We start from the raw sequence: 21,978 nt of genomic DNA on the forward strand, positions 1-21,978 counted from the left end.
AAACATTGCAAGGATCTAGCACTGACTCGGGCTGAAATACACTGCAGTGATCTGGGCTGACCACAGTTTGAGACATTGCACCAACCACAGATTAGACAATACCTTGTTTCCGGTCAATCATGATGGCAGATTGAGAGAAAGTGGCTTTTTAAAAGACCCCAATAAGGTTCTTGAACTTGAACAAAGATAAAGGTTCAATTTCTGAAAACAAAATATAGCTAAACACACAAGATATTGAAAGTGAAGAGCAGGTCAATCACGATCTGAAACAGAAACACAGGTCAACATTTTGCCCATAAACCTTCAAGATATTAGCATGGCAAGGTGTCAGAAACACAGGATTGTCAACAGTTAAGTAAATAACAGAAAATGTTAAAACTAGATCACTAAATACAATACACCTGGTGCAGTGTACTGTACAGCGGCACAGTGGCGAGCACCGCAGCCTCACAGCTCCAGGGACCCGGGTTCGATTCCGGGTACTGCCTGTGTGGAGTTTACAAGTTCTCCCTGTGTCTGCGTGGGTTTTCTCCGGGTGCTCCGGTTTCCTCCCACAAGCCAAAAGACTTGCAGGTTGATAGGTAAATTGGCCATTATAAATTGTCACTAGTGTAGGTAGGTGGTTGGGAAATATAGGGACAGGTGGGGATGTTTGGTAGGAATATGGGATTAGTGTAGCATTAGTATAAATGGGTGGTTGATGTTCGGCACAGACTCAGTGGGCCGAAGGGCCTGTTTCAGTGCTGTATCTCTAATCTAATCTAAACTATGTCAAAGTGCCATTACATTAAAGTAGGCTACCGGTCTAGAAGTACCAGTCTACAAGTACTGTTCTCTCGCATTCAAGAGATACAGCCTTGGAGAAGATTCAGAAATCCACTAGTTCCATACATGTGCAAATGGCCTTTGCCATTTTGATGAATTCATGAATGAATGGGCAAAGTAATGACATCTGAAGAATTCAGTCTGCAGACGTGAGTTTAGATTTACCAATGGAACTGCAGGCTGATCAGGAGAACCGGAAGAACTGGCTGTCTGTTACTACTGAATTTGTGACAGGCAGTAAAGTCATCTTTAGTAATGGACATATAGGAGGATGTTCTGCATATCCTATACAGACAGAAAGACTAACAGGAAGTGCTGGAAATGGCTGGAAATGACTGCATATCATCAAAGAGACTAAGATACAATATTTCGGTCACATCATTAGAGACAGACAATTATTGGAAGGAAAGAAAGATCGACAGAAATCGTAGGAGAGGGAAGCAGAAAAGAAAATGGATGACAGAAAATGGGCTGGATGCAGTTGACTTATGTATAATGTGTAAGGGCAGCACAGGACCGACAGAGGTAGTCAATCTCTGGGGGAAAAAAATTACACCAACGAATAATCGAAGTTTTGCATTAATAATGTAAGATCTGAAGTTGACAGCTTTACTGCAATGTAAAATTTCATCTACTTGCTTCTAGCAAGCAGGCATCAAACTACTAAATGGTGCAGCTCAATCCTCTCACATTGAGGAGTCCACATCTGATATTGCACCGTGACAGGACAGTTCATGTTTGAACTTAATGTGACCTCTACAAAGGCAGGAAATGCATGGGAACACGACCACCTGCAAGTTCCAATCCAAGTCACACACCATACTGACTTGGAACTATATCTCTGTTCCTTCACTGTTGGTGGTCAAAATCCTGGAACTCCCTCCCTAACAGCACTGTGGATGTACCTACACCTAGAACATGGCTACCCGACCTGAACCTGACATGTGTCAGGTTCGGGTCAGGTCGCTCTTCCTGGTTCAGCATTCGGGCTCGGGTTGGACACACTCTATCACCACCTCCGCGCTCCAATCTTAATGTACTTTTTAAACAATCTTTCAAGTCCAGTTACAGTTTTTGTTGCTTATTTGCACAAGCTTAAAAAGTGAAAAACAGAAGCTAGGTTAACTGAACATTCCAGTGGTCGGGTCGGGTCAGGAAAAAATGAAAAGGACTTGGGCCAGATGTGGTTCTGTCGGGCTTGGGTCGGGTTTCATTTGCAGACCCGAGCAGGCCTTTACCTACACCACATGGACAGCAGCGGTTCAAGGCGGTGGCTCACCACCACCATCTCAAGGGCACTTAGGGATTGACAATAAATGTGACGCTCATATTCCAAGAATTCATAAAAAGTCACATTGTACTGTCACTTTTAAAAAAAACAAATTAGCACAGGGTAAAGAATTGATACAGTGACAACCTTAACCTTGTATACCATAAGCTTCATTACATTTCTTGATTTACTGCATTCTTCAATTTGCATTAAGCACAAATCAGACATTTGCAATGGAGTTTATGATGTAAACGAACCCTTAAAAACTTTATGTTCTGGGCCAAAACTGTGTTCTAAAGTCTCAAATCAAATTCTGTTGTGTGCATAATCAAATCACATACAATAAACCATAGTAAAACAACACATCTTTCTAGCTTGCGATTTAAAAAAAAAACTGGAGCATGTTAATGTGTCACTAAAAGAGCTCCAGCTTGTTCTAATTACATTTCCTGCTAGAATACAATTAATTTTTCCAATAACTGGAAAAGAAAGGTTGATCCCAGTTAAACCAGACAATACAATCTTCCTCCATTCCCTACACCTGTAAAGCAACTAAGCTCAGGGTCCGAAATATCTTAGAAAGTGAGAGTGTTCAGTTCTTAATCCACACAAGCACGGCACAAACCCTCATTTAGTCTCATTACAGAGCCATCCCTGAAAATTTCCAGGATTATGGGAGGTAACATCCTTCCTTACAATCAACATCCTAAACAACTGAGTCCTTTGGGACTGCATTCAGGGAGGTTACTGATAGTTTCGTACCTTTCTCCAACTTTAATCTGGAATATTCTGAAGAAATTTTAGGGAAAGCATTCTTGCCAACCATAAGATGGAAATGCAGGCACAGTGAAATCTGATAAACTAGGATAGTCATTTAATTTTCATTCAAAAGATATGCAAACAGAATGTGAATATGTCTTCAGTTTTCCTGTGTAAGTGACCCTGAAGGTGCTGCACTGTCTTTCTGGCCAGGCCTTTGGAGTCAACACTGTTACACTGAGTTTTCAGAAGTGAAAATTCCAAATTCAATACCAATACACTCTACCAAATATGGAGAGGTGTGCAGGTGCCAGTGTGGAGGTTGGGTTTCTGCATAGGAAGAGAGGAGATAAAATCACTATCAAGTTGAATATGCACCTCTGACAGCTAGTTACATAACAGCATTGGGAGAACCTGAGGCAAGAGAGTACTTCATAATGGAATAATAATGTCATGGCAAGGCTACAAGTTCAGCACAATTCAGCTTTCCTCCTATAAATTAAAAAATAATTTCTAATATCAATTACATAATTAGTTTCAGCAATCCTAATGTGTTAAACATGTAAACGGATAGTGCGTGCATTGTAGTTTGAAATCTGCCAGAAGGCAATGCAAAGGAAAGCAAGAAACATGAACAGACACCATACCCCAGCTGTTGCAGCCAAAGAAATAATGAAGATAGTTCTAGATGTAGTTGTTAGGGTGAGGAAAACAAGCTGCAAGCAAAATCAGCACCAGTGACCAGGAATGACTCAAACAGGCCCATGGGGGCAACAGAGCCAGATTCTATTACAAACATATGAAAATGATAGACAGTAAGAGACCAGCTGATCCACAGTCATGATTCACGACACCCCCAACTCGCCACCAACCATATAATCTCCTGAGAGAAAAAAAAACAGATTAACAAACCCAGGGCCAATTTAGGAGGAAAATATTGGAGAAAATTCTGAACCGTTCAGATGATTAAAACTAATCCAAGAGATCACATTGACCATAGAAGAGAATCATAGACCACAATTTATATGATTGCTGTGATCTCTGCCACAGGCAGGAATTAGTCCAGCTCTCTTTGGAAGGTATGCAGTGAATCAACACAAGCCAACAACTTGTTCCACAGATGTACTATCCTTTGGGAAAAGAAGAACCTCCTGACACCTAACCTAGTTCTGCCCTTACGTAACTGGTACACATGACCTCTATTCTCCCTAACCTATCCGATTGAAATAATTTGTGAACATGAATGTAGCCTAGTTCCATAATTATCTTAAATACCTCTATCAGATTGCCATGGAGCCTTTAGAGTAAGTAGAACTAGCTTTATAAGCTTATCTGGGTAACTAAGGTATTTTAAGTTGGGTATAAATTTTATGGCTCTCCTCTGAACCTTTTCCAAGGCATCTACAAGAGGACCAAAACTGGAAATGGTTATCTAAGTGAGGCCTAACCAAAGTCTTAGACAAGGATGAAATGTTTTGTATAGTTTTATATTGAATTTTCCTGACAATTTCTAACTTTCCAGTCTTCTACCTTAAGATTTATAAATATTGTATGATTTGCTAAGTTTACAAAAGACCCCAGATTATAAATCTCACAAAGCAAGATACTTGGTAGCAACCACATTGGGAATGTTTGAGACAATGATATTAAAGAAGAGAAGGATTTTAAATCTTGCAATTTAAGTTCTGAAATAAAATCATTAACAGAAATGATTCTACTCACTTCTTGCTTGCCTGCAGAAGTTCTCCCTGGGTAGAACACATATACCTGTCGACAAGACAGAAGTTATTATTAGTAGCAATAGATAAGTAGCCAAATCAAACCATAAAACTGTAAACATGAGATACAGAGTTGCTGATAATGGAAAGTAACTTAAATGTGTTCATTAATTGTCAGCCAATTGTTAGGTCAAACTTAACAGCCACATGTCTCACCTTAATTCAGAGACCGACAATCAAATGCTCTTCTTTATGAGCGCCCAATTGGACCTCAGATTGTCATGGAAAGCAGCTGTAGAGATTCCTACCAAGAGCAAATTTTAAAAAAAGATTACGTCAGGAGATTATATCTAAACGCGACCTCAGTCCTTGAACTGTATTTTACATGACTAGATAAAGGAGAAATACAATACTCAACAAATGTGGCTTTCACATAAATATCTTAAATACTGCACATCAATCAGGAAATTTCCACTGCCGCTAGTCCAATGTCAATACTTTCACAAATTAACATGCAAAATCGAACCTAATCCAACTGCAAATGTTTTCAAGTATACAAATTTCAGTTTTAATACGTCACCGAGTTTCTTTAAGTATTTCTACTCCTCTCCCTTTGTTCTCCTAACTCACTTTCCTCACTGAATGAGAGACTGGAGACATGTTTCAAGTCTACATATAATGTATATATGCAGGGAGAACAAAATCTTTGAAAATGACCCTTACTGGAGTATGCTAGTTGTTGAAAGACACTAAAATGAAGCAAACTTAGTGGTGGGAAAAGGAAGTTGACAACACCCAATTAAAAAGGCAAGTCTCTAAATACTTAGGGTGAGAAATTGGGCTCGTTAGTGTCCTTTTTTGGGGCACTACGAGTGTCCTTCTAACTTCAAACTGCCCTCCACAGCACACGTGCACGCTTGTGGGGCGGATCCCACACTGGTGCGCACACAGTGAACAACCATCGGAAATGTGCAGAGCAGGCAGATCATGATGTCTTTGACGCCAGTGGTGTAATTTTTGAGCTCAATGTTCCAGCCAATGCCCTTTCTTAACTTCGCACAGCTGAACACTTTCAGCACCAGGAACGATCTGCCCCACTACTTCTCCTTCTTGGCATTTCTTTGCAGACAAAGATTTTGGGAAGATTGTAGTCATTGGTTACAGGCCTGCTAGTGGCTAGTCAGGCCTATCTGTGACCGGCCGATTCTCCCACAGTGGGCACATGAAGGCGTAGTCGCTGCTGGGGGCAATTGGATCTATTCTTCTCCCTTTCTCTTTCATGCTGGTTTGTCGCTCACTCTCAAAGGTGTCTGTAGCCCTCCTGATGTAGCATCTCCAGGCATTATGATCTATGGTCTGCGCTTCCCACTGGCAATGGTCGCACAGAGAGGGATTTTTTTCAGGGAGACCGTGAAACATTTGTGTGGGGCCCCTCTGTTCCTGTTACCTGTGGTCAGCTCTCCATACAACACGATCTTGGACAAACCACTGTTGTCCATCCGGGCAACGTGACCCGCCCAACGCAGTTGGCTTTGCAGGAGGATGGCCTCAATGCTGGTGAGGTTGGCTGTTTCCAGGACTTCAATGTTTAAGATGCGGTCCTGCCAGTGGATCATGAGGATGCTGCGGAGGCAGCGCTCCAGAAGGCATACATGATGGCGGTATAGGACACATGACTCGGCACCATACAGAAGGGTGGTGAGGACTATGGCTTTGTACACTTTGAGTTTGGTCTGTAGTCGGAGGCTGTGGTTGTTCCACACACGTTTGTAGAGTCTGCCGAATGTACTGTTTGCTTTTGAGAACCTATTGTCCACTTCCTTGTCTATGGTGGCATCAAATGAGATGACGCTCCCCAAATAGGTAAATTGCTTGACGGCATTCAGCTCGGTTCCCTCGATGACAATGCTTGGTGCTCTATATTCTTCTTGGGGTGCAGGCTGATGCAGGACTTCAGTTTTCTTTAAACTGGTTTTTAGTCCGAAGAGTTGTGCCGCTTTGGAACAATATGTTGCAGGTCTGACTGATTGTGGGCCAGGACAGCACAGTCATGGGCAAAAAGAAGTTCACGGATGAGTTTTTCTTGTGTCTTTGTGTGAGCCTGAAGACACCTGAGGTTGAAAAGGCCTCCCTCAGTCCGGAAGCGTACATAAACTCCCTTCTTAAGGTCTTCGACTGCCTGCTTTTGCATCATGTTGAAAAAGATGGTAAATAGGGTCGGGGCCAGCACACATCCCTGCTTCACGCCATTGGAAATACGGAAAGGACTGGAGAGGTCACTGTTTTCCTCGACATGTCCAGACTGATTTTCATGAAATTGCTTTACCATGGCCAGGAACCTGGGTGGGCATCCAAGTTTTTCCAAGGAGTTTCCAAAGTCCATCTCTGTTCACAGTATCGAATGCCTTGGTGAGGTCTATGAAAGTGACGTACAGGCCTTTGTTTTGCTCACAATACTTTTCTTGTAATTGTCTGAGTGCAAATACCATGTCTGTGGTGCCTCTGTTTGCTTTGAAACCACACTGGCTCTCTGGGAGATTTTTCTCCACAATGGTAGGCATAAGCCTGTTCAAAAGTATTCTAGCCAGGATCTTCCCAGCAATAGAAAGGAGGGTGATCCCACAGTAGTTGGAGCAGTCTGATTTTTCTCCTTTGTTTTTGTACAAGGTGATGATAATGGCATCACGAAGATCCTGTGGAATCTTGCCCTGTTCCCAGCAAGCCATGAAAAACTCATGGAGCTTGGTTTAGGGCAGGGCCACAATGCTTCAAGTGGAATTCATTCAGCTCCAGGGGCTTTGTTGTTCTTCATCTGGTTGATGGCAGTCACAGTTTCCTCCAGAGTTGGGCTCTCATCCAGCTCTTCTTTGACATGGAAGCATAAAATTACAAATAAATATTGATAGATTAAGTGAATGGGCAAAACTGTAGGAAATGGATTTCAATGTAGGGAAATGTGAGGTCATCCACTTTGGACCTAAAAAGGATAGAACAGGGTGCTTTCTAAATGGTAAAAAGCTAGAAACAGTGGAGGTCCAATGAGACTTGGGGGTCCATGTACATCGATCATTAAAATGTTATAAACAGGTACAAAAAATAATCATACATGAAGACTAGAATACAAGTCATGCTTCAGCTGTACAAAGTCCTGGAGTACTGTGAGTAGTTCTGGGCACCACACCTTAGGAAGGATATACAGGCCTTGAAGTGTAGCATAGGTTTACCAGAATGATAACTAGATAAGTGTTAATTGTACATTAATTATGTTTAATTGTATGCATATGGTGGGCATTGACTGGGGATTCACTAGCCCCTATAAATAGACACAGACGAAAACAGTGGTTGTTGGATTAGGAGGTGTATGCTTGTAGTTTGTAACTCTGTAAATAAATATAAGTGTAAAGATTGGCTCCAGTTCTATCCTTCACCAACTGGCTTCCTGATTAGAACACCAAGAGATAAATTACAAGGAGAGATTACACAAACTAGGGTTGTATTCCCTGGAATTTAGAAGGTGAAAGGGTGATTTGATCGAAGTTTTCAAGATATTAAGGGGAATAGATAGGGTAGACAGAGATAAACTATTTCCACTGGTTGGGGAGTCTAGGACTAGGGGGGCATAATCTAAAAATTAGAGCCAGGCCTTTCAGAAGTGAAATTAGGAAACATTTCTACGCACAAAAAGTGGTCGAAGTTTAGCACTCTCATCTGCAAACTGCAATTGATGCTGTATCACGTAAATTTTAAATCTGATATTGATAGATATATGTAATGCAAAGGTATTGAAGGATATTTGGCAAAGGTGGGTGGATGGAGTTAGGTTGCAGATCAGCCATGATCTCACTGAATAGCAGTTCAGGCTTGAGAGGCTAAATGACCTACTCCTGTTCCTATGCTCCAACTCCTCCACCAAGACCTCCAGAGTAGCATCCGAAAACCTTGTAGCCTGCTCTCTCGAGTTGTGCCATTACTTACTCTTTCCCAGGTAAGATTCTTTTCAATCACGACGCTGAGCACCTGCTCCTGCCACAATGCACCTCTCCTTTAAGCGGTGCAGGCTAGCTTTAAACAGTGCAGGCTAGCTTTAAGTGGTGCTAGCCACATACAACATTGGCCCCCTTATGTGTCCAGCCAATGAACAGTGCAATTAGTGCTGCCTGGACACAGAAATCATGGAAATGAGCAGGTCGCACAAAATTGGCATGCCACCTGCATTGCAATTAATGGGTAGGGGTTAAGCAAAATGTTGGAAATGCACAGCAAGTTGATCAGCGTCCGAATGGTAAAAGTATGATATGGTTTTGGGTATAAGCCTTTACCAAACCTTGATTTTCCCTTTCAGATGCAGAAAAATGTGCCCTGTCTTTCAAGATTATGATTCTGTAGTCTACTCTTTGACTGTGATACTTGTGGTACAGTCTACAGGCTTTTGTTGACAAACTGTAATATCCATGTTGTCCATGGGATGCAATTAATGTCTATTTATCGAGTGATAATTAGCATATGAACAAGGAGCAGGAGTAGGCTTTTCAGCACCTTGAGCCTGCTCCGTCATTCTGTAAGATCATGGCTGATCTGTTTGTGGACACAACTCCTCTTTCCTGCCTACTCCCAATACCCTTTGACTCCCTTGTTTGTCAAGAATCTGTCTACCTCTGTCTTTAAAAACAGACAATGACTCTGCCTCCACCGCTCTCCAGGGAAAAGAGTTCCACAGACCCATGACCCTCAGAGAAAAAATTTCTCCTCATCTCGGTCTTAAATGGGAGACTCCTTATTTTTAAACTGTGCCCCCTAGTTTTAGTCACTCCCACAGAGGGAAACATCCTTTCAAAATCCACCCTGTCAAGTCCCCTCAGGATCTTATATGCTTCAATCAGATCACCTCTCAACTTTCTAAACTCCAACCTTTCCTCATAAGATAACCCTGTCATCCCCAGAATCAGTCGAGTGAACTTTCTCTGAACTGCTTCCAATGCAATTATATTCTTTAAGGAAGGAGACTAAAACTGTACACAATACCTAGATGTGGTCTCACCAATGCCCTGTAGCAAAACATCTCTACTGTTATATTCTATTCCCCTTGCAATGAATGACAACATTGAATCTGCCTTCTTAATCACTTGCTGTACCTGCATACTAACCTTTTGTGGTTCATGTACTAGAACACCCAGATCCCTCTGCATCTCAGAGTTCTGAAATTTCTCTCCATTTAAATAATACGTTGCTTTGCTATTTTTCCAGCCAAAATGGAAAAGTTCACACTCTCGCAGGAAATAAAAGCCAGTGGCTGCAAAATCTGGCTCCTTAGCCCTGCTGGTAACGGTGCTATGGAAGTTAAAACTCTGAAATTGTCAGCTGGAACATTTTTGGTACAGCTGTGCAGTGCGCGCCAACTGAGAGGGTGCCTGGGCGGGCGTGCTGTACGTGCGCTGAAAACATGCAGAGTGGGTGGATTGTGCCGTTAAACAGTGTCTAACCCTGACTTGGCACACGATGTCTCATTTTGGACTATGCAGATCAAGTTAAAGTCCATTCTTAAAGACACCAAACTGAGCATGCATTCAGCTGCACGAGAACCACGCCCCCCCACCCACCACCTCCCCCAGGGTGGTGTCTCAACAATCCTATTAATCTGCTGGAGCACAGATTGCTGTACTGTTGCAAGAGCCTGCATGCTCCTTTCAGTAGTAGTATCTGCAGCCATGATGGCATCAGTCTGAGCTTCCACTGCAACACCCAGACATTGGGTGGTTTCTGCCTGTGCTGCAAAGAAAGCCAAGACATCAGCCACCAGACGCTGCTTCATGGGTGGGTTCACAGGTGCTGTTATGGAGTTGGCCCCACTTGCACACTTGAAAGGATGGGCTCCAAGCACTGTGCAAAGTCCTGTGCTAAGTTGGAGTCAGATTCCTCCATACTCCTCGACAGTGACAAGACGTTCTGCAGCAGGCCTGCCAATGCATCAAGCACCTCTGTGTGCATTCCCATCAGCCTTCTCTTGTATGCAGCCCCATCAAAGTCCTCATCTGAGTACTCCGTAGCAGAATTCATCTGTGACATCACCCTCCAGTGAGCCAGCATACGTACTATCCTTTTCCCCTGGTCTTGCTGCACCCCATGTGCCTGGTGACCCATCCTGCGCTAATCCCGATTCTATACTACCCTCTAAGTTACGCACAGTGCCAGTGTCATAGCTGGTGGTTGTGAACGTCAGATCAAATGACAGTGCTTCTTCATCAGAGGACTGGTGTTGCTCTCACCCTTCAGACTGAGGCTGCACGAGCTGGCCAGGCAGCAAATTTTGGATATCTGAAAGCAAAAACGCAGAAGTGAGGGAAGGGGGCAGGAGTGAAAAGCAAGAAACCCATGGTCACACCATCCACAGCTTGCACTTCATGCCAGAAAGCAGGATGATAGTGAAGTGGGATTTGGGAAGGCACAAGGCAGGATCATACTAGCATCCTGAATGTTCTCGAAGGCATCAGATGAAACAGCTTCTGTCGTAGCCAGCCTTGGGATGCAGAGCACTGTCTCCTCCAACGGGCTCAGGCAATGCAGGCATGCCTATCACCCATTAGTTCTCTTTTGCTCCCTGTGGTTATGCGTGACCTTGTCCTGCAACAGAGATGGTAAGAATGTCGGCTACTGTATTGCAACGTATTTGCCATAGCTGAATATCTGGAGGTATGTGGAAGCTGCAAGAGGTGGGTGTGAGGTTAGCAGCATTGGCAAGTGTGCAAGGGTGAGGTGGAGCATCTGAATGTTAAATAGGAGTCCTGGTTGCTGATGAGTAAGTGATGGAGCTGTGGTACATTGAGCAGTGTGAGAAGTTGGTGGTATAGTGGTTAAAAGATATCATTTGACAGTGCATTCACTGACCTTGACCAGGTGTGCGAGATCATTGAACTTTTTCTGGCACTGCAGCTAGGTCCTTAGGAGCAGACTCCAGGAATTGACCTCGCTGGCCATCTACTCCCATTCCTTTTGCAAGGAGTGCCTTGAAGGCCTTCTGGCCCTTGTAAAACTATGGCCTCTCTCCTCTTTTTGAATTCCATCACTAAGGCCTCCAGCGCTGCATCTGCAAACCCGGGAGCCCTCTCTCTGCCCTGCTGTTCCATTAGCAGTCATTTTCCTTCCACCAAAGCTTGCCAGGCAACGCTCCAGCAGCTGCTGGAGCCTGAGTGCACCTTCACTTTAAGAGGCACAGGCTGCTTTAAAGAAGTGCAGACTAGCTGTACATCGTGTGAGCATGCAGCCATTCAGCAGCAAATTTCATGCTGGGCTGCGTGCCATCATGTTGAAGAGCAGGCAGTACAAAGTTTGAGTGCATTATTTGTTAGTTTTGTTACACAATGGAGTGACAAAAGTTAAAGAATAATTCTGTTAGTAAATTGTTATAAACAATCTTCTTTTGGGCCTCCTTATCTCGAGAGACAATGGATACGCGCCTGGAGGTGGTCAGTGGTTTGTGAAGCAGCGCCTGGAGTGGCTATAAAGGCCAATTCTGGAGTGACAGGCTCTTCCACAGGTGCTGCAGAGAAATTTGTTTGTCGGGGCTGTTGCACAGTTGGCTCTCCCCTTGCGCCTCTGTCTTTTTTCCTGCCAACTACTAAGTCTCTTCGACTCGCCACAATTTAGCCCTGTCTTTATGGCTGCCCGCCAGCTCTGGCGAATGCTGGCAACTGACTCCCACGACTTGTGATCAATGTCACACGATTTCATGTCGCGTTTGCAGACGTCTTTATAGCGGAGACATGGACGGCCGGTGGGTCTGATATCAGTGGCGAGCTCGCTGTACAATGTGTCTTTGGGGATCCTGCCATCTTCCATGCGGCTCACATGGCCAAGCCATCTCAAGCGCCGCTGACTCAGTAGTGTGTATAAGCTGGGGGTGTTGGCCGCTTCAAGGACTTCTGTGTTGGAGATATAGTCCTGCCACCTGATGCCAAGTATTCTCCGAAGGCAGCGAAGATGGAATGAATTGAGACGTCGCTCTTGGCTGGCATACGTTGTCCAGGCCTCGCTGCCGTAGAGCAAGGTACTGAGGACACAGGCCTGATACACTCGGACTTTTGTGTTCCGTGTCAGTGCGCCATTTTCCCACACTCTCTTGGCCAGTCTGGACATAGCAGTGGAAGCCTTACCCATGCGCTTGTTGATTTCTGCATCTAGAGACAGGTCACATGGTTTAATAAAGAGGTTTACACACAGAGGAAGACATACTCCAGTGTATGATTCACAAATAACAATGACTGTATATATTATATAGTACAGTGATTATATAAATATATTTTACTGCAGAAAAGAATGAGTGCATTAACCGTGAATGATGCATGAAAAGAATCGGCTCATTAACCTTGAATTATGTATGTGAAGAGTGATTAAAATGGTTGCAATGTGGTTGCTGATAGTGATATTTTTTTTACAAATGAAATGTACTATCTAGCCAAGGACAGGAATACTTTTCAGATCCTATGTTTTGAACTGACATAGCACAGAGTTAACAAAAGAGTTGTTTTCACACTTGAGTGGCAGAGCAAAGTGTGCAGATGACTGTGAAACTTTGCAGAGGAACATAGATACATTGAGTGAGTGGGCAAAGGTCTGGCAGATGGAATACAATGTTAATAAATGTGAAGTCATTCATTTCGGTAGGAGTAACAGGAAAAAGGATTATTACTTGAATGGTAAAAAGTTGCAGCATGCTGCTATGCAGAGGGACCTAGGTGTCCTTGTGCATGAATCGCAGAAGGTTGGTCTGCAGGTACAGCAAGTAATTAGGAAGGCAAATGGAATTTTGTCCTTCATTGCTAAAGGGATTGAGTTTAAAAGCAGAGAGGTTATGTTGCAGCTGTATAAGGTACTGGTGAGGCCGCACCTAGAACATAGAACATTACAGCGCAGTACAGGCCCTTCAGCCCTCGATGTTGCGCTGACCTGTGAAACCATCTGACCTACACTATTCCATTTTCATCCATATGTCTATCCAATGACCACTTAAATGCCCTTAAAGTTGGCGAGTCTACTATTGTTGCAGGCAGGGCGTTCCACGCCCCTACTACTCTCTGTGTAAAGAAACTACCTCTGACATCTGTCCTATATCTATCACCCCTCAACTTAAAGCTATGTCCCCTCGTGTTTGCCATCACCATCCGAGGAAAAAGGCTCTCACTATCCACCCTGTCCAATCCTCTGATTATAACCTGGAGTACTGTGTGCAGTTTTGGTCTCCTTACTTGAGAAAGGATATACTGGCACTGGAGAGGGTGCAGAGGAGGTTCACTAGGTTGATTCCGGAGTTGAGGGTGTTGGCTTATGAGGAGAGACTGAGTAGATTGGGATTATATTCATTGGAGTTCAGAAGAATGAGGGGGATCTTATAGAAACATATAAAATCATGAAGGGAATAGATAAGATACAAGTAGAGAGGATGTTTCCACTGGCAGGTGAAGCTAGGACAAGAGGGCATAGCCTCAAGATTAGAGGGAGCAGATTTAGGACTGAATTAAGAAGGAACTTCTTCACCCAGAGGGTTGTTAATCTATGGAATTCCTTGCCCAGTGAAGTAGTTGACGCTTCTTCAGTAAACGTCTTTAAAGCTAAGGTAGATATCTTTTTGAACAATAAAGGAATTAAGGGATACAGTGGGAGCACGGGTAAGTGGATCTGAGCCCACGAAAAGATCAGCCATGATCTTATTGAATGGCGGAGCAGGCTCGAGGGGCTGGACGGCCTACTCCTGCTCCTAGTTCTTATGATCTTGATGGATTGGTGGATATTTTTAGAAATGGTCTAACACCAACTAAGCTTATGATGCTTTGAGCAGTCTACACTGTATGCTGCATCTGCTGTAATTCTACTGATACGATCACCCATACTGACCAGACCTGAATGAAGCAATGGAGGAAATTTAAAAAAGAATCACCTGCTTGTTTGTCCAAGACTCATCAAGATTTGTTTGACTTAGCAAAGTAGATCTAGAATTCATGAGGCATTCAATCTTCCCCAGTGATTATTACTTTCAGACTGTATAACACAGATTGTGTTTTAACAACACAAACCATCTGGATTCGGATGATTTTGATAAACCTTGTAATGTACACAATCATCTGAAACGCTCGATATAATACAGTATGCGTTCAACACATAAATTATATATAGTGGATGCTCTTCATCTGGAATATTTAGTGAAATACCTCCTGACAGCGCTATTCAAATCATGCCACAACACTGAAATGACCCTAATCAGTGTCATACATGACATACTAGTGACTCTGATTGTGGTAAACTATCCCTTTTCGTCCTTCTCAACTTGTATGCGTCCTTTGATACAGTTGAACACAACATGCTCCTAGAATGCCCCTCCTCTTTTGTCCAGCTGATCAGGACTGTCATCATCTGGTTTGGCTCTTACCTTTCCAGTCATAATCTCCTGCAATGCCTTCTCTTCCTACACCCATAGCATTACCTCTAGAAGCCCCCTAAGGGTCTATCCTTGGCCCCCCACCTCCCTCCCAGCCTATTTCTCATCTGCTGCCCCTTGATGCCATCATCCGAAAGTACATCATCAGTTTCCACAAAGATGCTAATGACCCCTTTAGGGAAGGAAATCTGTGGTTCTTGTCCAGTCTAGTCTGTGTGTGACGCCAGACCCACAAAAATGTGATTGACTTTTAGCAGCCCTCTAAAATGGCCCAGAAAGCCACTCAGATGTCAAGGATACAGCTTACCACCACCTTCTCAGAGGCACTTATCAATGGGCAATAAATACTGGCCTTGTCAGCAAAAGCCACATCCCATGAATGAATAAAGAAAAAAAAAATCACACTAGCGTGGTCTTCCTCTTCCCCCTAATCTTACACCTCCCCAATTGTAGTTCTGAAGCTGCGACATTGATTAGAGCCACTTCAGTTCTGTGGCATGATTTGAATTGTGATTTCAGGAGTTATTTCACTAAATATTCCAGGTGAAGATGTCTATGGATGTCTATGTTGAATGCATACTCATTATATCAAGTGGTTCAGATGATGCCGTACATTAGAAGGCGGCATTTGAAGGGTTTAATCAGATGGTTTGTGTTGTTAAAACACAGTCTATGTTATACAGCCCGAAAATTACAATCAGTGGGGAAGACCAAATGCCTAAACTTCATGTATTCTCGATCTCCTACTTCACTAATTCACACAAATCCTGAGCACGCAAATCCTGAGAGGTCCCTGAACAAACAAGCAAGTGATGCATTTTAAAAAAAAATATTCTCCAATGCTTTCATTCAAGTCTGATCAGTATGGGAGATCATATCAGCAGAATTACAGCAGATGCAGCATACAGTGTAGACTGCTCAAAGTATCATAAGCTTAGCTGATGTTACAGCATTTCTAAAAATATCCAATATCTTGAGTGGCTAGCACCACTTAAAGCTAGCCTGCACCTCTTAAATGGGAGGTTCTTAGTGGCTGGAGCTGGTGCTGGGAGTCCTGGTCGAAGAGGATCTGACCTGGGAAAGATGGAAGAATGACACAAGACATCAAGTGTGAAAACAATCTTTTGTTAACTCTGTGCTATGTCAGTTCAAAACATAGGATATGGAAAGTACTCCTGTCAGATGGAAGAATGACACAACAGAGGAGAGAATGGGCTACAAGGTGTTCGAATGTTACACTGGAAGTCTTGGTGGAGGTGGAAAGGAAGATAGATGTCCTGTATCCGCAGTGGGGCATGGGCCCTCCAGACACCTGGTCAAAAGGCAGTGTGAGCAGATAGCCACGTAAGTCAATGTTGGGAGTCAAACCCTAAGGGCCTGAATGCTGTGCTGCAAAAGTTCAATGAGCTCACCAAAGTGGTCAAGGTTAGTGAATACATCGTCAAATGCCTTATCCTACCAACTGCATTAGTCTCAGTTGCTGCTCATATCACCATATCCCCATCAATCACCTACCAGCAATCTGAATCAATCAGGACACATACCTAACATTCACATGCTTCACCTCACCCTCGTACACTTAGCACTGCTGCAAGCCTCACACCAACATCTGACAACTTTCACACATTGCCAACTATACAACCATGACAACCACATCAGTCAAACAGATCACATGACACTCACTGATCTACTTTACTCTCTTGCAGGAAAAGGTGGAGCATAATTGGATACAGCAGGAGCTAACCAGAGGAGACAGGTGTGCTTGCATGTTCTAACTATTATGTAGGAGACGGTGCTTGCCATTATTGGGATGTCCATTGCTGAGGTCATGGCCAGCAGCAGGGCTGAAACTATCAAAGTTTACAGCACTTTTATACCTAACCCTCCTTCCCAAATCCCACTTCCCCCTCACTCCTCATTCTCTTCTATTTACAAGCTTCATATGGCGTAAACCTCTTACTTCCACTCCCCCTCTCCCCGCACCACGCCCTTACCCTTATGGGTGTCTAAAAGGAAAAGGCACGAGGTTTAAATTGCCCAGGCACGCGAGGAACACCAAGAAGAGAGTGAAGAAGACACAGAATAGTCACTTGATTTCACACTTGCAGACACCATTTCAGATCCTGACATTGCACATATCTTACCGGATAAATCAGAAGCGAGATCTGCTCGTGGTGAAATATCAGGCTGAGTCAGTTGCAGCAAGGGCAAGGGGAAAGGATCGAGCAGGTGCCAGCTCGGTGGAGGGTGAGGTCGCACTTGGTTTCCGCTGCAGAGGACTCGAGTGAGGACTTCGATGGGGCAGCCTACAAATGACCGCTGATGGTTATGCGCAACAAAATACTTTGTGTATTTGGAAAGCCTATGATCAATGTCAAGATGCACAGAGAGGTTTGGCACCAACTTTGCACAGGACTTTACACAGAGCTTGGAGCTCATTCTTTCCAGCACGGAAAGCGGTGGCCGACTCCATGAGCGCACTTGCGGACCCAAGCATGATGCAGTGTCTGATGGACAATATCGCTGCTTCCATTGCAGTCCAAGCAGCAGCCATTGAATATCTAAGTGTTGCAGTGGAAGCTCAGACTGCTGTCATGCAAAGTCAGCTTACTGCCTTAAGGAGAAACTGCTGCCATCAGGGTTGCCGATTATAGTGTACAAAGGAGCTTGCAGGGTGTTTCAGCAGTCCAGCAATCTGTCCTCGAACACATTACTAGGATTGCTGAGGTGTCACCCCAGGAGAGCAGCAGTGGCTCCATGGAGCACAAAGCTGCCATCGTCTCTCAAGAAGACAGAATTCATCCTCCCAGCGCTGCAACTCCACCAGTGCACTTGCAGTTGTTTGTCAGCCAGCCAGCCCAGACTGCTGCCACCCATACCAGGATGGTGATGTCCGCAGCCAGGGCTTCTAGGCCCAGAGCTGCTTGAGGCTGTCCTCCAAAGCCATCTGTGATCTCCTAGACTGAAAATCAGCAGCCTTCCAAGCCATGCTGCAGCCACTGGAGTAGCATTGTTTAGGAACATCAGGACAGGCAAAGACACAAGGAAGACATGTTCTAAGAGAATGCACAAGGGTGATTAGTTGACTTTTGTATCTAATATTGCATGATCTAATTTATAAATTTGGTTGTAATGTTTATATTGTGGTCAAGCCAATGCTGCAATGATCAGCGTCAGAGGGAAAGCAAGGTGTGGAACTGCTGGTGAATAGGGAATGGGGTTGCAATTACCATAAAGCACTCAAATGAGCTCTTCAAGGACAGAACAGGCAGAAGTCGTCTGTTTAGGCTGCCTCCTCTCTTCTTCCTCCTCCGCTCGCTGTATAGCCAGTGGCAAGGGCCGTCTCCTCATGATGGCAGCATGGTCTGCTGAATGCTGTACAATCATGCACCTTGACACCCACTCCGCCTTGTACTGCAGGGGTCCTCCATAATGGTTCTTTTAGCATGGAAATGGCCTGCTCCATGTGGATCATGGCTTTAATTATATGTATGCTGTGTATGTGTACATGGATTGCAAACCGGAGTCATCAGCCATGTCGTCAGTGGATAGCCCTTGTCGCCCATTATCCATCCTTTGGCTTGGTCTAGTGGCTCAAGTGCAGCTGTCACAGGGGACTACCGCAGAATGAGGCATGATGACTGTTGTAAGAATGCCAGGCATTGACCTGCATAATACACTGCCTATTATTACACAGCGGCAGCACATTGAGGGAGTGGAATCCCTTTGATTCCGTATAAGGTATATGGCAGAGTCGTCACGCTGCTGAGAGCCCTTCTCCCCCTCCACCCTCTTCCAGCAGCTTGTTCCGCTTTGCGTAGCCTCTCTTCATTCGCCGTCATGCTGTATTCCAAAGGGAATGCCTACTAGTGCACCCATATTGGGGAGCAACTGGCTTGTGTAGAAGCCATGAAGTCAGCAGAAAGACCTTCAGCACCTGCCACACCACTCCCTGTAGACTTCTGCAACTTGAAACAAATACAGAAAACACCAAACACGTGTAAAATCGCAGCAACAGCCAGAAGAAATCAACCATCAACTAACCTGTAAGTAGTTGATGATCCCTATAAACAGCACTGTGGAGGGCTGCTGAATTCATTTTCAGCTGTGCAAGTTCAGAAAGGGCATTGGCAGGAGAGTCGAACTCCAAAATGTCACTGCTGACATTAAATCAGCATTATATGCTGATTGAGGTCATGATCCGCATACTTCTGGAGAACTTTCACTTGTTACGATCAAGGCGGGAGTAATTCACTTTAATTCAGTCCCACTAATCTACAAGCCATGGCATATCAAATAAAGTTTCCACCTACCAAAGAATAGCCAAATTAAACACTATTTTCCCTCCCAGAATAAAGCACACCAAACCAGATTTCTTGAAACAATAACATTAACTATTTATTAGTAAAACCGGTTAACCGGGGAACAAGGATTTTGGTCTACAGTTGTTTCTTAAGAATAGAAGGAACATTAAAAATAATTGAGGTTCACGTTCTGGTAGGATGTTTTCAGTACAATGAGGTGTCCCAGAGTCGAATAGTCAGATGCCACTTGAAGTCTCTCCAGGTGAGGTTGATGAACAGTCTGTGATGGGTAGGCATTCATGGCAATTTAACTGCAGCAGGCGTCACATAGGTCTTCCATCAGGGGTGCAGCAATAGGTCTGCTTGGATTCTAAAGCAGAAGAATTCTTCAGATTTCAGGATTTCTTGGGACACAGGAGGCAGCAGGAATCTCACTGGATGCAGAAAATCTTCAGAGACCGGAGGCAACAGGAATCTGCTGCCTTTCAAATGCAGGATTCCTTTTCAAGAGATGCAAGTCTCCTTTACAGAGAGAGGTAACACTTTTCTGGGTTTTTTCTCCCTTGCTCCAGGCAGGTTAAATCAAAGATTTCAAATGCCTGCCCTTTGTCCAATTCACTGGCTTTTTAAAGGGTCCAAGGTGAAAATAAACCTTCCTGAACATGGTCACATGTCCAGACACAGAGTCTCTTGTCCTTCAAAAGCACAGTGGCGCAGTGGTTAGCACTGCAGCCTCACAGCTCCAGCGACCCGGGTTCAATTCTGGGTACTGCCTGTGCGGAGTTTGCAAGTTTTCCCTGTGACCGTGTGGGTTTTCACCGGGTGCACTGGTTTCCTCCCACAGCCAAAGACTTGCAGGTTGGTAGGTAAATTGGCCATTATAAATTGCCCCTAGTATAGGTAGGTGGTAGGGGAATATAGGGACAGGTGGGGATGTGGTAGGAATATGAGATTAGTGTAGGATTAGTATAAATGGGTGGTTGATGGTCGGCACAGACTTGGTGGGCCGAAGGGCCTGTTTCAGTGCTGTATCTCTAGAGTAGAGAGAGTAAAAAAAAAACAACTGCTCTGAGGAAAGGTCATACCCCTATGGTTACCTTGAACTGCTTGCCTTCCTGACCTTGTGCAAGTTTAACTTCCTTTCAAAGCACCCACAAAGTTTAACTCTTGTTATGACCTTCCTTTCAAAACATTGCAGGAATTCCAACTATTTACAGATGTCTTCCACTGAGCAAAAATCCTTTTCTCAGCTTTTAAAATACAGAATTCTAAGTTTTCTTTTTTAAAACAGAACACTGCACTACACTCACACCAATACCTGCACCAATATGACATATGGCACGATTCACCCACAGGTGTATGCGAGCACTGCGGATGCTATTTTGGAGTTTGAAGGGCATTCGTAGCACCCAAAATACAGGCGCTAACGAGCCCAATTTCTCATCCTGTATGTTATTGCAGATCTGTAGAATTTGTGTTTTTACTTTTTAATCTCTACCACAGAATAACTACAACTTTGACATTATTGTGCATTTATGTTGCCAAGTCCTAGGCAGTGAGTAAGACATTGTGGATCAAAACTTCCTGTCTTCCCTATCCAAAATCTGCCACCCTCTCTAACGTCATAACCTCATCTTTCTGAAGCCTCTTCTCTTTTCAAGCTTAACTTCTATGATACCTATCTCTGGTTCTCTCAATTCAATTTAAATTTTACTTGTTAGCCCACACACTCTCTCAGACACCTTCCCATTCCCTTTAAAACCACCATCATCACTCACTCCATCCTCTTTAAAAAAAAACATCCTTGAGCCATCTTAATAAAAGCAAAATACTGCAGATGCTGGAAATCTGAAATAAAAACAAGAAATGCTGGAAATACTCAGCATGTCTGGCAACATCTGTGGAGAGAGAAGGAGAGTTAACGTTTCAGGTCAGTGACCCTTCATCAGAAGGGTCTTCACCCTCGACCCATCTATCCTATCCAATACCATCCCAATTTCAACCTCACTTTCCTCTAAAAGGTCACATCCCAGATCGTGACTACTTCTATCAGAATTAACATAGTAACAGGTGTAGGCTATTCAGCTGCTCGAGCCTGTTACGCCATTCAATTAGTTTATGGCTGATCTGTATCTTAACTCCATCTGCCTACCTTGGTTCCATATCCCTTAATACCCTTGTCTAACAAAAATCTATCAAGCTCATTTTTGAATTTTTCAATTGACCAAGCCTAATTAACTTTTTGGGAGAGTGCTCCAGATTTCTATCACCCTTTGTGTGAAGTCATTGTTGCCTCTTATCAGCTATGGCTCAGTTGGTAGCACTCTTGCCTCTGAGTCAGAAGGTCCCAGGTTCAAGTCCTATTCCAGAACTCAAGCACAAAAATCAAAGCTGGCATTCCAGTGCAGTACAAAGGTATCAGAGGTGCCATCTCTCAGATAAGAAGTTTAACTGAGGCCCAGTCTGCCTTATCTGGTTGGCTTAAAAGATCCCATAGCACTAAGTCAAAGAACAACAGGGGATTTATCCCCAGTGTCCTGGTCAACATTTATCCCTCAATCAACATCACAAAAACAGATTGCCCAGGTCATTATCACATAGCTGTTTATGGGAGCTTGGTGCGCGTAAATTGTCTGCTGCGTTTCCTACATTACAACAGTGACTACACTTCAAAAA

At 43.9% G+C, this 21,978-nt stretch overlaps 1 protein-coding gene across 1 annotated transcript in view; it reads right to left on the bottom strand.

Annotated features, from left to right (window-relative positions):
* LOC137377919 (transmembrane gamma-carboxyglutamic acid protein 3) overlaps nt 1-21,978 on the bottom strand; it is an 82,786-nt gene that overhangs the window by 26,130 nt on the left and 34,678 nt on the right. The window contains exons 2-3 of the mRNA XM_068047991.1: nt 4,789-4,876; nt 4,577-4,621 (exon numbers count right to left, since the gene is read on the bottom strand). Of these exons, the coding sequence (XP_067904092.1) occupies nt 4,577 (1 nt within the window). The 5' untranslated portion in view covers nt 4,578-4,621; nt 4,789-4,876. The remainder of the gene's footprint in view (nt 1-4,576; nt 4,622-4,788; nt 4,877-21,978) is intronic.

The sequence above is a fragment of the Heterodontus francisci genome, chromosome 15, assembly GCF_036365525.1.
Source record: "Heterodontus francisci isolate sHetFra1 chromosome 15, sHetFra1.hap1, whole genome shotgun sequence".
Classification (NCBI taxonomy): Eukaryota; Metazoa; Chordata; class Chondrichthyes; order Heterodontiformes; family Heterodontidae; genus Heterodontus; species Heterodontus francisci.